We start from the raw sequence: 16,873 nt of genomic DNA on the forward strand, positions 1-16,873 counted from the left end.
AAATAGATTTTATAAAGTATTAGATGTAAATCATAAGCATGATGCATCAAGAGTTCCTAGACTAAGCATACATCATCAGATAAAATCACAAATAATCAAGAAAAATCATAAATCAACTCATAATAGTGCAAATAGTCATAAAAGAATTAAATAAAATTACTCATGCATAAAGAATGGTTTCCTCCATCATCCCAGTATTGGGGTTTAGCTACTCATAATAATCATGTTCTCAAAATACATACTTGATGCTCAAAATATGATTAAAAGAGTGAAAAATATAAAACAATGAAACTACGACCCTCTATAAGCGTCCAGAGAAGAACGATACGTACTGCTGCTGAAGAACAATACTTCAGCGCTGCTGTTGAATAACGACGCAAGTCTGCTGCTTCTAGCACTGTTTGAAGAACGACGGCTCTGGAGGGTCCGTTCTTCGTCTTCTTCTTCCTCCTCGAGCAGCAGCAGCAACAACAAGAAACTTTTCCTGCAACTCCTGTTCTTCGCTCCTCCGGTCTCTCTCTGGTCCCTGCTCGACCCCAAACACTTGATAATCTTCTCTCACTTCGCACTAGCCTTTATATACCCAATCAGCTCCAAAAATCCCGAGAAAATCTCCTCTTCTTCCTTTCTTCCAAGTCACGGCTTTTCTTTTCTACACGGCTGCTGATCCTTGTTCAAACTCTTCGTACGCGTCTTCTGTTGTTACCAAAATTTCCAAAGATATAAGGGAATCGAATAAGAGAAGATATCCTCCCTAATCCTCCACGCAATTGCCAAAACTGGACCCAACATAATCCCATGAAAACAACATTCCCTGTTGAACTTTTTTCTCTTTTCACAACTTATCCAGCCCAATTTGCTTCGTGAAATCACTTACACTATCCATGTTTAGCTTAATCACGTTCATCCCAACTGTTTCCAGCGATTGAATCTCTTCAAATCTGCTCCAAAATTCGAACCCTAAAAATTGTTCTTCGCTGCCCATAGTTTCCCGCCAAAACGAATGCTTGAAAACTTGAAGAAATGTGACCTTCCCCTATCCAGTCCCGGTCTCCCTTTAGCAGATGCCTGGAAATGGTCACCCCTTAGTAATTAGGTTACCCCTTATCCAAAGTGAGAGTCCGTATAGTAATTTTCTCCCACGAGCGCAAAAACCACTTTTTTAGCCAATTTCGCCGCAAAAGCTTATTTCTCCAAAAATACCTATAGGGACATAAAAAGCCATAATAAATATAAAATCGAGCATTAATAATATATATAATTGAGATTATATAAGACACAAAAATGTGCCTATCAAATACCCCCAAACTTATTATTTGCTAGTCCTCGAGCAAATCAAATAGAAAATAAAATCCTAACTCACTGTCGCAGGCATCGTCAGTTGCATTTAGCGTATGCAATAAGCCTTTAAACCCCTAGGTGTCCCTAGTGGCCGAGTTATAGTCTCGGGAGGGCTTACTAGAGATATACCCACAAAACCTTTATACTCCAGACCCTAGCTATCTACGCAGAACCTTGGAAAGCACTAAAGAATCTCCTTGGTTGGCATACTTATTGACTACAGGAGGAAGTACCCTGATGCGAAATTCCAATTGATATACACGAGTTTGCACTCAAGCATATTAAAATTCATATAAAGTGACAGAGCTCTACTCAGATAGTCGCACTATGGACATCAATATCCGGAGTCAAAACTAATCACATGGACAGATCAAGAAGATGGATATAGAGAAAAACATAGATGGTTCTGATGTTTACTAAGTGAACGGCGTTTCCCATATCTGTCTGAAGGCCTCCGCCAAAATGAACCTATCCTAATGGATTGAGATACTAGTCTGACTAATATCAACACAACTGGCATATACAAGGGAACCAGTGATTGATAATCCTAACTCTAGGTCAACACAGCTGGCATATACAAGGGTACCAATGGTCGACTTTATTGAATTTATTCCTTTTGGTCAAATGGTCTGGTCTCAATTTTTTTTTTTTCATAATAATTTTTTTTTTTTGTATCTCAATCACTCTAATTCACCCTAGTATTGGTAACAACTTGAATCGTGAGCCCCACCTAATCACTTAGAGAAACATAGTTTAAAAACAAAATAAAATAAAAATAGAAGTGAAAAGGACTCAACGAGATATGGTGAAACTATCATGTTATTTCTAACACCTGAGCTCTGTGCTTTTATGAATAGACTCTTCTAGATGTTGCCATCTAATCAGATTGGTTCCTCAACTCCTACAATCAAAATGCTTCCATCCACTTAGATTGGTTAGTGCCATCCTTAATAGGCATAAATTTCTAGGCTCTGGAGTTTATTTATTCATACTGCAACTAAAAAGTTTCTCCCATACCCCCAAACTTAAATCTAACATTGTCCTCAATGTTTTAAAGATGAAATTAAAAGCATGAACAAGGAGAAACTGTTACCATTTGAAGCAAAAGAGATAAGGAAAGATATTACCGTGTCGCATGAATGTTGGGCTACCTCCCAAGAAGTGCTAAGTTTAAAGTCTTCAGCCAGACTTAGGAAAAGATTAGTCAACTTGAACCATAAAGTAACAGACGAAATAACTGCGGGTCTTTAAAACCAAAAAGAGCTGACAAAAGGAAACTGCAGTGAACCAAGAAAATGGACAAGAATAACATGCCCTTACCTAGTTTCCTGATAATTATCGCTAATTGTGGTCCAGGTTCAGGTTCTATGAAAGGGTCTAAATAGAATATTTTCATTGGCTGCGTTTCTTCATAGATGGGATCCGAATCACTAGGTCTTAGAGTCTGCAGAAACTCAAATATGATCTTAGAAGCGCACAATAATAACCTAAATAACTGAGGATCCTCTAAGTAAATAATATTTGACTTACAAAATTGACCACAATGAGAGTAGTGGTCACTCTTAAGCAAATGTGTCGATTCTAATTTCCTAAAGCATTTAGGTTTAGTCTCACAACTTAATATTCGACACATTTGGAATATAAACGTTCCCACATTTGGAAGAAAACTATTTGGTGGGAAAACAAAGTCAATCTGGGTATCATAGCATGGGCAAACCACATCAACCAGAGGATGGGTTTCTAACGACTGAACTTCTTCCTGGACATCATTAGGTTCGGGAAAACGAGTATGAAGGTAATCTTGTAAAATTGTCGAGGCAGAGATATCAAGTCCTAAGTGAAGGGACTTTCTGAGAGTTAAAGGTAAGGCACTAGGAAGGTGATAATCACCCCCAAACTTAGAGTTTTCAGTGTCTCTAGATAGACTAGTTACAATCTCCCTAATTTTTGGATCATTAGATTCTTGAAAATGGTCAATTGATTCTTCTAATTTATTATCAGTTAGTGCATCTTTACTCATCTCTACGGGTATATCTTCTTCACCTAATATTATTGTTTCTAAGTCGCTAGACTCTAAAACAGCATTTTCGGAATAAACCCGTTCCTCTAAACCACTATCGGCTTCGTAATCAAAAGGAAAAACTACATCGTCTAAAACGATGATATCCCTAATCAAATCCTCGTCCTTTTGAATAGGTGAATAATCATAAAAATTATTTGGATTTGAACTAGAAATAATATAATCATTATAAATCTCAATTGGATTAATAGATTCCTGATCACCATGCCTACATATTTCAGATTCTTCATTACTACTATCCTCATCATCATAATAGTACAAAGATGATTGAACCTTATCTAAATAAGTAGTGTCTTTTATTCTAGCCTCGTCCTCTAAATTAGGCAAATATTCACTATTGATATCAAGGGTAGAATTAGAAACCCTATTTTGGAAATTTAGATTATTTCGAGCAGCATTAGCCAACTGTTCATTTTCTGCCTCTAGACGTGCCTGAATTTCACTGAGCATAACACTTATACGTTCACCACTCTCGTTTATCATCTCAGAATATTGTGTACACTCTTCTTTTGAACTATTCATTGCAACTAAACGTTTATACGTCCTTTCAATCCGTTGTTGGGTCTCTTCTAGAGATGGAACAGGTTCAAAAATATCATAATCAGGACTAGTTTCCAAAAACGAGTAACCAGTACTACAGTGTTCCTGATTTTCTTGTTCGTAAGACCAATTCGCGTGTGGATAGTAATTGGGCTCACCATGGTCATAAAACTGATGATGTCCATATTCAAATTCAGGTCAATACTCATTGTATTGGCTTCTATCATACCAGTTCGACATTCTTAATTGCAAGGGAATTCTACACAACCACAAACAAGGCCGACTCGACTTCACCAAAGAAAGCCTAAAGATTTCTAGCAAACAAAAAGCATGATGGCTCCACTTAGATTGTTTCTAGACTAGCTTCTATCTCTCGAAAGGTAATTCGTTACAGTTTGAGCAAACCCATCTGGATCAATCCGAGCTAATGTGAGATGAAACTGAGGCGAGGGAAGCTCAATGGAGCTTTGATACCCAAGGCCTCACCGGTGTTACAAGGCGGCTTGTTTCAACTCCCAGAAGTCATCATGAACTTTGAAATTGCTTAAAAGGTAACCAACATCCTTCGAAAAATTTTCCTAACAAGCTCGATACCCTATAGGTCTCTTTCTAATCAGATTTTAAAGCTTGGGTTCGCGTTAGGTTTTGTTTTCCTAAAACGGGCAATAAGGGAGCGGTGATGAAATCCGAACCCTTATCTTGTTTAGGCCAGGCCTTTCCCTTTACTAGGAATATAAAAACAGTCTGGTTCGTCCTCAAACAATTATCACCTTAAGGAATACAGTAACCCGCTTGCAGGAGATTCGCGAGTGTTTCGATTGGACTTACCTCCCGTACCAGACGGGCGATGAACCGTTGTAGTCGACTCGGGCCACTGACTCCGATGTCAGTGTACGAACCCGAGGGGCCGAGACGATATAGTAATCGTCGTCCTTCCCTGCACACAGTTTGTATTTAAGAGTACCCTTCCGTAGGGTATAAAAAAAATGTCCAATGTCCAAAAATAAAGAATAAAGTCCAAAGAAAAGTCTAAAAACTACAAAAAATTACGAAAAATAAAACCCTATGTACAATTTCTAAAAAAATAAAAAAAAATAAAAAGCTATATACAAAACTTCTTCATCACTCCTTTTGGATTCCTCTATTCTTTCGTTCTTTGGCTTCACTTTTCTTTTCAGCACTTTCTCTTTTCCTTTTAGCGCAGCTCCGAGTCTGAAAGCAAGCAAAAATACCAAAACGGGTAAAAAAGAACAAAAATAATAAAAATAAATAAATAAACCTAAAAACAAATCTATAAACAAGTCCGCGACGGCGGCGCCAAAAATTGATGTAGTTTTTTAGTGGTAAGTAAAGTGTTCGTTGCTCGGACTTGAAAAGATTTTTAAAACAAAAATATATACAAAATTTGTCACAGGATCAAGAGATACTAGGACTCAGGATTCCACCAATTCTTATACTCATGCGAAACAACTATTAATTCTAGACAATTATAGCTTATATGGATAACAAATATCGACTCTTTTCTTTGCGAAAATAGATTTTATAAAGTATTAGATGTAAATCATAAGCATGTTGCATCAAGAGTTCCTAAACTAAGCATACATCATCAGATAAAATCACAAATAATCAAGAAAAATCATAAATCAACTCATAATAGTGCAAATAGTCATAAAAGAATTAAATAAAATTACTCATGCATAAAGAATGGTTTCCTCCATCATCCCAGTATTGGGGTTTAGCTCTCATAATAATCATGTTCTCAAAATACATACTTGATGCTCAAAATATGATTAAAAGAGTGAAAAATATAAAACAATGAAACTACGACCCTCTATAAGCGTCCAGAGAAGAACGATACGTACTGCTGCTGAAGAACAATACTTCAGCGCTGCTGTTGAATAACGACGCAAGTCTGCTGCTTCTAGCACTGTTTGAAGAACGACGGCCCTGGAGGGTCCGTTCTTCGTCTTCTTCTTCCTCCTCGAGCAGCAGCAACAACAAGAAACTTTTCCTGCAACTCCTGTTCTTCGCTCCTCCGGTCTCTCTCTGGTCCCTGCTCGACCCCAAACACTTGATAATCTTCTCTCACTTCGCACCAGCCTTTATATACCCAATCAGCTCCAAAAATCCCGAGAAAATCTCTTATTCTTCCTTTCTTCCAAGTCACGGCTTTTCTTTTCTACACGGCTGCTGATCCTTGTTCAAACTCTTCGTACGCGTCTTCTGTTGTTACCAAACTTTACCAAGATATAAGGGAATCGAATAAGAGAAGACATCCTCCCTAATCCTCCACGCAATTGCAAAAACTGGACCCAACAGAATCCCGTGAAAACAGCATTGCCTGTTGAACTTTGTTCTCTTTTCACAACTTATCCAGCCCAATTTGCTTCGTGAAATCACTTACACTATCCATGTTTAGCTTAATCACGTTCATCCCAACTGTTTCCAGCGATTGAATCTCTTCAAATCTGCTCCAAAATTCGAACCCTAAAAATTGTTCTTCGCTGCCCATAGTTTCCCGCCAAAACGAATGTTTGAAAATGTGAAGAAATGTGACCTTCCCCTATCCAGTCCCGGTCTCCCTTTAGCAGATGCCTGGAAATGGGTCACCCCTTAGTAATTAGGTTACCCCTTATCCAAAGTGAGAGTCTGTATAGTAATTTTCTCCCACGAGCGCAAAAACCATTTTTTTAGCCAATTTCGCCGCAAAAGCTTATTTCTCCAAAAATACCTACAGGGACATAAAAATCCGTAATAAATATAAAATCGAGCACTAATAATATATACAATTGAGATTATATAAGACACAAAAATGTGCCTATCAATATATCAGCCGAACCCACCTGGATATTGACAACTAATGAACAGTTCGGCAAGCTGAAAGTGTTATTATTATGAGCCGAACCTACTTTGTAGCCCCTAGTTCGGCTTGTTTAAAAATGTCATAATGAGCCGAACCTAATCCTGTGTGATCTGGAAGAAAAATTATTTGAGGTTCGGCTTATATTGAGAAAATCGTAAGCGTCGAACCTTTTGGTAGTACATGGTTTGGCTATTTACATAAGTATTATATAAGCCGAACCTGATCACTTATATTCCTGATAATTGTTGGGGTAAGAATTTTGTATTGGTTCGGCACATAATGTGAATATCGTAATAGTCGAACCTCGTAAATGTGCTAGGTTCGGCACATATTATGATTATCGAATACGCTGAACCCCTATGCATCTCTATCTGTGACTAGGTTCGGCTTGAAATTTCATGCCGAACTGTTCATATACACTTACAGGAAGCTTTTGTGAAGAACAGTTCCGTTAAAAATGCAACTCAATTTTGAGCCGAACCCAACACCGTAACCGTCATTTAATCGATGAAAAGCAACAAATAGGAGATTGGGTTTGTAAAACTTACTTTCTTATCCTCATTTCCGGAGTTGGAAATGCAGTTGGTTCAATTTCTGGTTCAATTGGTGGTTGATTTTCAGTTTCTACACCTTCATCTCCAATTGGTTCTTCTTCTTTAATTGATGGATTAGAAGACGATTTGGTTCGCTTAGTCCCTGCTTTTCTTTGTACGAGTCATTATGTGGTTGAGTTTAATCGACGATCAATTTTTTACGAATCGACAATTAATCACGGTGATGGATTTTTTTTTCGCGGGAGGGGAAGAGTTCGGCTAGAGGAGGAAGAAGAAGAGATGTTAAGGGAAACTGATTTTAGATTTTTGTATTATGGGTATATAGGTAATTGAACTACTCATAGGGTACCTCTTATAAGGTCATCGAAGATGGAACTATTGTTTTGTATGCCTAGAAAGATTTCAGTATGCCCAAAATCAGGGTTCATTTTCCTGTGGCAAAACATGGATGAACAAGGCTGGGTTCCTGTTTCTTTAATAGCAGGCTTCCACCGAGTTGAGCAATTAATGAAAGGAATTCCATACAGTGTTCAATTTATATTGGATGCAGTGAGAACATCAACAACCGTAGAGACCATGGGTGATATGATAAGAAAGCGCAATGACTGGATGAATTGGATCTTGCCTCCAGCAGCAACTAATTTCGCTCCTGTTCCTGTGCCTCAGCCGGTAGGTGTACCAAAAGATGGGAACCCAGAGATGAACAACCATTTGCAACGTTCCTCCGGGGAGGGGACATGTGAAGTTAATAAAATTAAGGATCTTCTGCGAGAGATTTCTACATGCGACAGAATTGAGGATATAAGAAGTGGTTTCTACAATTTTACTTTCAAACTGCCGAGAAAAATGAAAGCGCGGGATGCAGAAATTGTAGTTAAGGCTATGGAGGCATTAGTTGATACTCTGCAACGTGAATACGAACTTATCAAAAGAGAAATTGATGACGCTGATGAATCTTATAAAGAGGCGATCATTGAATTTGTTGACAAGCATCCTTACGTCGTTGATATGCCATTGTTCGAAGACCTATTTTCTGACGACCAAAAAAGAAACTTGCTTGAGCTTGGCACAACAAAATCCAAGAACAAAACAGTGGGAGACCTCAGACCATGGTGTTTCAAACTATGGATGTCGTTTGGTTCACAGTTCACACCCACTTGTTGGTACTAGTCTACTTTGTAACCTGATCTGATCCAATAGTGTTCACCCGACACTTGCCAAGTAATTCTGATGTCACCCCCATCATCACCATTAGATATCTGTAGTTTGAAGCATAACCCATTGAATCCAGCTACTATATCCTAACATAATACAGTGTACACGACTGTACAAATTAAAAACCCCTGAACTAAGCAACCAAGATTTCCCAATTAATAAACCTCAACTGTGTACTTTATGTTGTTCAACTCTTATCAATCTTTCTGAGTCTAAATAGACAGAAAAAAGATCCTTAAATCAAGGTTAGTATCTCTTCTACTTTACTTTATCGTTGATTTGTTTTTCTTTTTCTATTACCCGGTGCTTTTCTTTCAATCTTCATGGGGCTTTTTAAAGGATCCTAATTTAGGGTTCTTAATCTGTTAGGGTGAACATGGCGCAAGAGAGTCAGAAAAGAGGAATTGAAGAAACGGGTTGTCAAACTCCCAACTCTCTAACCCTTTGTGCTAACAATTGTGGGTTTTTTGGAACTTCGGCGACCAATAATTTCTGTTCAAAATGTTACAAAGATATCATTTCGAAGCAATCCAATCAAAAAGCTCCTGTCGTTTCAATTGTTACAACTGAGAAGAAGGATAATGTTGAGGAGGACCCAATTATCGGTGAAGCGGAGAAGATTGCGATTGCAAATGCAAATGATGAAGGTGAAGCGACCACCTCTGAAGATCCGACGAAGAAACTTGCCAACCGTTGCAGTTTCTGTAGGAAACGAGTTGGACTCACGGGATTTAAATGCCGGTGCGAACAAACGTTTTGTTCCATTCATCGTTACACGGATAAGCATAATTGTCAATTTGATTACAAAAGTGCAGCTCAAGACCAGATTGCGAAAGCTAATCCAGTTGTGAAAGCAAATAAGATTGAGAAGATTTGATAGTGGCACTGGCAATGCAGCAGGCAGAGGTGTAGTGAAATGTCTCTGATATTGTTTAATACAAGGACTACTGGCTTATCTATAAGGTAGATGGGTAATTAAAATAACTTAAATCTATTTCCCTTGCGGAATAAATCTATGTATCTACCGGGAGTTTGATGAATATGTACAGTTAGGTGTTTCAATTGAAAGTTATAACATTTAAGGTTCTCTATTTTCAAATATGATTTTTCTTCTTCATACTAGTAACTCTCTGGAATTTAAGTGTCTTTCGGTTCAAATGTTAAGCTGTGCTGTTTAAATGTTAACTCCAATGGGTGTATATGTTACTGCTACCTCGTCATATAGATCATCCTCAGCTATAAAGAATTTGTATGTGAAATTAAATTGTTTATGCAGCTTGAGAATTTGATCAACTCTTGTTATGTCAGAAAGCTGAGAAGATTACCTAGTGCAGTTGCGCCGAGCTCCACTCATCTGGTTATTCCTGGGCCAGGTTTAGTTCTTTAACTTGTATACCTGGTTAAGCCTTCTAGTTCTGGCCGCCATTTAGATGTTGCATTTCCTCGTTGGTTTCTATGAAGTAACAGGTTGATAGGATACTATTAGTTCGCTATTTGCAGGCACCTATTGTCACCATTTACTAATATAACAAACAAAATAATAAGTATGTGGTAGTCGTGCAATTTAGCATCTCTGATGATAAGTAGTGCTATTTGTCCATAATTCATAGCAGTTCTGCCCCATTAATTTTCTTTGTGTACTTGTTCTTGAGAAACTAAGGCATCCATGTGTTGGATTAACAATCGAAGTCATCCTGACTCTTTATAAGGCTGACACACATGTAGTGATTTTCTGCATTCAAAAAGTTTCCGGCTCTACGGATGATGCCACCAGCTCTAAGCAGTGTCTCATAGCAATCTTCATCTTCTTCTCTCTTACACTTCACCCACGCGTATCCTGCAATATCATCAATGACTTTTAAGTACTATTTCATCAAGATCAGCGAATTTTGTGTATAGATCATGTAAAAGGCTCGAGTAAGGGGAAAGGCCTATCAGCAGTATGTTGACTAACCTGGAAAAACGTTTGGATGCAGTTACTATTTTGTTTATTTAATCTTTTCCATCGTATCATTGTTGTTCTGTAGCTGAATTCAAAGAATTATTTCCCATTGTTAAGTACTACTTTCAGCAGCTTCAGATGGCGACAGTCACAAGAAAGGCCAAGACTGCTGACGATCATGTCCTTTATTAAGGTACGCCTGGTTTGCATATAAATACAAATATGTAGATAGATCAGTCATTCCATGCTAATAGATTTTTACTTTATGTCATTGAAGATTATTTTGAGCTTTCGCTACCAAACTTGCTTCAAATGATCTGACATGAATTGCTTACCCAAACTGCATGACCAGTGAGCTTAGACAATATAAAGATCATAAGGTCTTTCTTTGCAGGAGCTGGGAATGCTGTATAATGAATAGTAGGCATGATCATAAATTGTTTTGACAGATGGGCCTTGGATAAAAACATGATCACAAATTCCATGAAATTCAGTGTTGAGTCATACTGTCTGATGGCAATGATTTGTGATGCCACATAGATGTATTCCTCCTCATTTGAAGTTCTTAGAATTGAAGAAGTTTGTTTGGGTTTTCTAGATATAATTGCATTGCACACGAAGGACTAGTTGATACATACATTCTTGTTTTTCTTAATGTAGTTGATTACCAACTTTGTTACAGACAAAGTGAAGTTATATTAAACAAGCTAGTAATCCTATCATTGATAGATGATAATTAATGATATCTACTACAATTGATATTCAAATTGTTTTGCCGCCATATTCTTCATGCACTTGTTCTTGAGAAACCAGGGCAATCATGCGTTTAAGTAGCCAATCGAAGTCATCCCGACTCTTGATAAGGCTTAGACGTACATAAAGATTTTCAGCATGGAAAGTGCTTCCATTTCTACCTATTATACCACCATCTCTTAGCAGTGCTTCGTAGCAATTCTCATCTTCTTCTTTCTCACACTTCACCACGCATAAGCTGCAGTAGCATCATTATCTCTAATTAAGTACTACTTCAATTACATCAGCAGGTTTTATTAAGATTTGTATGGTCAATGCACTAGAGATGATACCGAAGGACCTTATATGAAGGAGGTGAGTGAAACAAACAACAGTATGCATATTTTAACTAACCTGGAGAAGGAACGGTGACATTTTGAAAATATCACAATAGAACGGTGATATATCTATAATACAAAAGAGGTCATGGCTAAGTTAGCCTGTACAACTAACGGTCCAGATTAAATCTATCTCAATATAATTCAACAACTCACGCTTAAAGTTGGAGCATGCGCTCATAAATACCGCGCGTGTGGCGTTCAATCGTCTGAGCAGTTTTGGTTGGGCTTTCGAGGGCTTTTAGTTGTTATCGAATTTGAAGGACGACGACAGCTGCATATTGAGCCAATAGGAAAACAATCAAATCTTAATTTCTAGGGTTTTCGGCAAAATCCTTCAAATAGAATTCATGGACGGTGCCATATAGCTTGCAATGTAACATCAACTACCATATATCTAGCATACAGTGGTCAAATTGTTTCTTGAGCTGTAAGCTATTATCTCCATCTCCTTTCTGAAATCTTAAAAAACTTTCTGCTCCAATCTTTCAACGGAAAATCTATGATGGAGCTAAGAGCATGTATTGGTGGGTTCACCGGTGAGTTAGCTATGGAGGTTGATCAAGTTATAGCATTGGGATTCACTAAGCATGTTATCGATAAGACAAGTCGCTGCGTACTGTTGGTATACGGTTGTAGAAGTTTAACAAATATTCCTAAACCACTATTTTACATATCCAAATATCTTGAACATCTTTCGGAATGAAGCCATCAATGGCCGTTGATACATCTCGGGAGCAGCATATATCTCCAGGGTTTGTCCAATAATCTCAAACTGGCTTTTAGTGCACCTCTCTGATAATGCGTTAATCCATTTCAACCATCTTTGATTTTCCCTAGCGACAAATATAATTTGAAGATGTATACATCTAAAGCCCTCTACCAATTGAAGAGAAATATACAACCATCGATGTAATGTTAGGGCACCATTGTGCGACTATATCAAGGTTTAAAGTACGACTGCGGGCAACCTCACTCATAATTTGATATTGGTAGTTAGAATGTTAGGGTGCATCTTCAAAAAATAAACCAAGTAGAGATGAAAGTCATCTTCAAAACTCCAGCACAAAGGAAAAGGATGAAGGCAAGTACGAAGGACTGATACTACCTACACCATAATTGGGGAAACAGGTGTAACTAGATCTTTTGAGGAGAGTTGACCCCCATCTGAAGACAAACAAAGTTCAAGGCTTTGTCAAGCCGTAACAACGTCCCGTTTTTAAATCAACATTTAATGTGATGCGTTAGCGTATCAAATGGAATACCAGCTAAGTGTGTGTAAAATGTGAATATAATGGGAAGATAAAAGATACCGGGTTGTTTTAATTTGTGGGCGGCATATTAACTGATTTTACCATTCATATGTGGTAATTGAATAACAATTGACACAAACCCAATAAAAGCTACAACCGAAAATGGGTCTTTGGGTCGGGTGACTCATAAAAATTCGGAAACACTGAGGAATTTGCTATTTCATCCAGAATACCCGACTACGTTTAACCGGTAGTCCAGCGCCAAAAGGTAATTAATCGGAGGTCCAAAAAGCTTTTGAATAGTCAAAATTACTTGTCTATCCTCACCACTCACATGTGGATGCATATCTCGTTCTTCTTCTTTACCTATCTACCCATAGACACGTTAAAAGTAATTTTCAGTTTCATTTTCGATTCTCTCTCTCTTGTTTCTTCAGTTACATAACCGCTCCTTCAATTTCTTCTTTACCAATCGCTTCTATCTCTTCTTTCTTCTCAATCAAACTCATCTGAAAAACGATTTCGGAAATCATTAATTACAGAAAAATCATCAGTTCCTGACCTAATCAATTACGTAAATCATCAGTTCCTAACCTAATTTTTATTCATTCAATTGAAGAGAAAAAATGGTTAGAACTATCAAGCGGACAATTACAGAAGAAATTGTAGAAGAAACCCAGGTAAAAAGAAGAAGAAAAATTGTTGATGATTCACCAACACAATCCTCCCCTGCTGCTAAATCTCCGACAACAAGGAGTGTGAGTAAAGTTGGTACTCCTTCACGAACAAATGTTCCTCAGGTAGAAGGTAAGCAAAAATCAGAAGAAAGTAAAGCCTAATTTTGTACTTCATATTGACATGCAATACTTAGAAAACTGTTGTTGAATTTCATGTTGACATGCAAATACATATCAATATGTAGTGCTGATGAAAAACTGTTGATATGTAGTGATGTTCAACTAATATCCTACATATGCTCAATAGAATCACTACATCTCTGTATGTAGTGTTTGTTTTACATGTTTTCAACTGTTGTATATGCAATTTACTCTTACATATTGACATGCAGTGTGTGTTTCTATGCTCAATGGAATCACTAGATATTTGTATGTAGTGTCTGGTATACATGTTTTCATATGTTGTATATGTAATTTGAGACAACATATTGACATGCAATGTGTGATTCATATGTTTTTTGTTCAATAGAAACACAACATCTCTGTGAGTCATATGTTTTACATGTTTTTCATCTGTTGTGTATGTAATTTGACACAACATATTGACATGCAGTGTGTGATTCATATGTTTTATATCTGTACTACATATCAATATGTTATCTGCATTTTGTAGTTATTGATATGTAATGATAGCATCTCAATATGATATGTGTGCTACATATTATTATCTGCCTGTAATATGTAATGTGTACAAAACTTTTGGTTTACAAAAACAGCAAAAACCAAAGGAAAGAAAGTAGCTGCTGCTCCTGAAGCAAAAAGCAAAAGAAAAACAGCAGCGGCAACTACTAAAGCAAAAGGAAAAACAACGACAAAGGCTGCTACTCCTTCACCACCAGCAAAGGGGAACAAAGCACTTGTCCTGATAGCTGCTACTCCTTCTCCAAAAGGAAAGGGAAAAGCAAAAAGGGGGAAAGCAAAAGCGCTCCTGAAAGAAGGTTTGTAATGTTAAAACTGAAGATAATTCTTAATAATGAGGGGGAAGTTGTGGTATTTGATATGTAGTTGTTTCATGTTCATGGTAGATACATTACCTACATATTTGATATGGTGTAGGGGAAGAGAAGGGGAAGAAAGCAGTTGCCTTGAGAGCTGCTACTCCTTCACCAAAAACAAAAGGGGGGAAAGCAAATGTAGAAGGTATGTAGTACAACTACATATAGAACAAAGCGTATGAATAATATGTATCCTTAATAACATATGTTTATGAGTATGTAATGATGCATTGTTGTGCTTGTTTTTGGTATTAAGTGTTTTTACATTTTTACTGTATCAAAGCAGATACATATGCCATACGTACTATTACAAATCGATATGTAGTTAAAATAATACGTAGTGGTATCTACTATTATATATCAATATGTAGAGGTAAATACTTATACTCTGATAACATATTACATATAAATATGTAGAGGTAGATACTTATATTCTCGTATGTACTGTTAATAATATGTAGTTTCAAGACTTGGTAGATATTACAACTACATATTGATGATGTAACTACATATTTGATATACCATATTGATATGTACTGTAATATTTTTTGGTTCTTTTTATTGTGTAGGTGCTAATAAGCGTAAGAAAGGAGATGGAAAACCACGAAGTTTATAGCGTGGCGGTTTCAGGGGCTTGTGGAGGCTTGCGAAGACTATTAGGACCACTAAGAAGGCTATTGCGAAGTCCACTGAAAACCTTGAGTTGAGTGAGTTGCAGCTGAAGATGATTTCTGAAGCATCATTCGGTAACCTGTTCCTAATGTTCTGGTACACAAGATTTGAGTTGGAACATTGGTTGAAGATTGAAGATGCAATGACGAAAATGTTACGCTGTTACGTTAGGGGTCAAGATCCAAACAAACTTAGATTTGTCTTTAAAAGGCATGGCCAACCGAATGAGATAGTATCCACACCAGAAGAAATGACACTTATTTATGGGATGCCGAGAATTCCAAATAGGGAATATCTTGATTATAGGCTTACACAAGTCAATAAAAAAAGTGGATGGCGTGAAACAGAATTTTTCAAAAGGACTTTTCCCACTGATATGAAAGCTGGTGATAAAGTGACTAGGCCAATGATTGTGAAGGCAATCTTGAATATCCTTAAACGAACACCAATTAATCTGAAAAAGAAGAAGTCTGATGAAGAGTCTCTGCAAAGCGTGGGTGATCAATCAAATGAAGATTCTGAAGAAGACGAGGAAGACGAGGAAGATGCCGAAGATCTTGTTAGGCTTATCTGCTTGTATATGTGCACTTCATTATTTTTCGCTACAAGTGATGCAAACGCTTTGACTGAAAAATATATTGGTTTCGTTCTTGATCTTGAGAAGACTAAGAATATTTCATGGCCTGACCTCATCCATTCTCATTTAGAGAAAGAGCTGAATGAAAACGTGGAATCCGTAGAACACACAAATGGTTGTGCTATTTATTTGTTGGTAAGAATCTATTTATTTGTTTATTCTACTTCAAAATGTTTTTGTTTTATGTGTTTTCTACATTTTGATAGTATATCTTATACTGCATATCAATATTTTGCAGCCATGGTTTGCGGAGCATACCCATTTGGTGGCGTCCGAGGATATAGTGACAGAACCTGCAGGAATGTATGTGCCAAGAGTGGCTAGGTGGAATCATACAAAGATATGTGCTGAGTTCCTAAAGGATATTGATCTTTCTGAGTATCAGGTAAACTTGCCGTACATATTTTGTCATAATAAAAATATATATTGATAAGTACACGTAGTTCGACATATTGATATGTAATTATTAGCATATTAATATGTAGTAGTTATTAGCATATTAATATGCTACTACATATTAGCATATCAATATGTATTAGTTATTAGCATATCAATTTGTGGTGATACATATTGATATGTAGTTATTAGCATATCAATATGTAGTTCTCACTGTGTATCTAATAGAGAAAGAACCACGACATGTTTTTTTTTGGTAATATCTAATATGTAGTTGCTTTTTTACATTTATTTGATTTGTACCAGTTCCATGTTGATTTCAAAGATGAGATAACACACGAAGAAAGACAAATCCTTAATCGTATTTCAAGAAGGATTCAACAGGAAGCAAATGATGATGCTTTTTGTTTAGATGACAATTCCGAATCGGAAGAAGAGAAAGAAGAAGAGGAAGAAGAGAAGGAAGAAGAGAAAGAAGAAGAGGACTCAGTATTGGGGGGAGAAGATTGGAAGATTAA

General features: G+C 37.0%; 2 protein-coding genes and 1 pseudogene across 2 annotated transcripts; 2 read left to right on the forward strand and 1 right to left on the reverse strand.

Moving 5' to 3' along the window:
• Nucleotides 1–7,817: 7,817 nt before the first annotated feature.
• LOC113357227 (la-related protein 1A-like) lies at nt 7,818–8,569 on the forward strand. Its single transcript, XM_026600568.1, has one exon. The coding sequence runs from the start codon at nt 7,823–7,825 to the stop codon at nt 8,546–8,548; it is 726 nt and encodes a 241-aa protein (XP_026456353.1). The 5' UTR covers nt 7,818–7,822; the 3' UTR covers nt 8,549–8,569.
• Nucleotides 8,570–8,689: 120 nt separating this feature from the next.
• LOC113357228 (zinc finger A20 and AN1 domain-containing stress-associated protein 6-like) lies at nt 8,690–9,712 on the forward strand. Its single transcript, XM_026600569.1, has 2 exons — nt 8,690–8,838; nt 8,963–9,712. The coding sequence occupies exon 2, from the start codon at nt 8,970–8,972 to the stop codon at nt 9,468–9,470; it is 501 nt and encodes a 166-aa protein (XP_026456354.1). The 5' UTR covers nt 8,690–8,838; nt 8,963–8,969; the 3' UTR covers nt 9,471–9,712.
• Nucleotides 9,713–10,269: 557 nt separating this feature from the next.
• Nucleotides 10,270–16,873, reverse strand: part of LOC113359920 — a 63,001-nt pseudogene continuing 56,397 nt past the window's right edge.

The sequence above is a fragment of the Papaver somniferum genome, chromosome 3 (genome assembly GCF_003573695.1).
Source record: "Papaver somniferum cultivar HN1 chromosome 3, ASM357369v1, whole genome shotgun sequence".
NCBI classification, from domain to species: Eukaryota; Viridiplantae; Streptophyta; class Magnoliopsida; order Ranunculales; family Papaveraceae; genus Papaver; species Papaver somniferum.

Excerpts from the sequence above, each read along its gene's own strand:
- LOC113357227 (XM_026600568.1), top strand. The coding sequence starts at position 7,823 with ATGGATGAACAAGGCTGGGTTCCTGTTTCTTTAATAGCAGGCTTCCAC.
- LOC113357228 (XM_026600569.1), top strand. The coding sequence starts at position 8,970 with ATGGCGCAAGAGAGTCAGAAAAGAGGAATTGAAGAAACGGGTTGTCAA.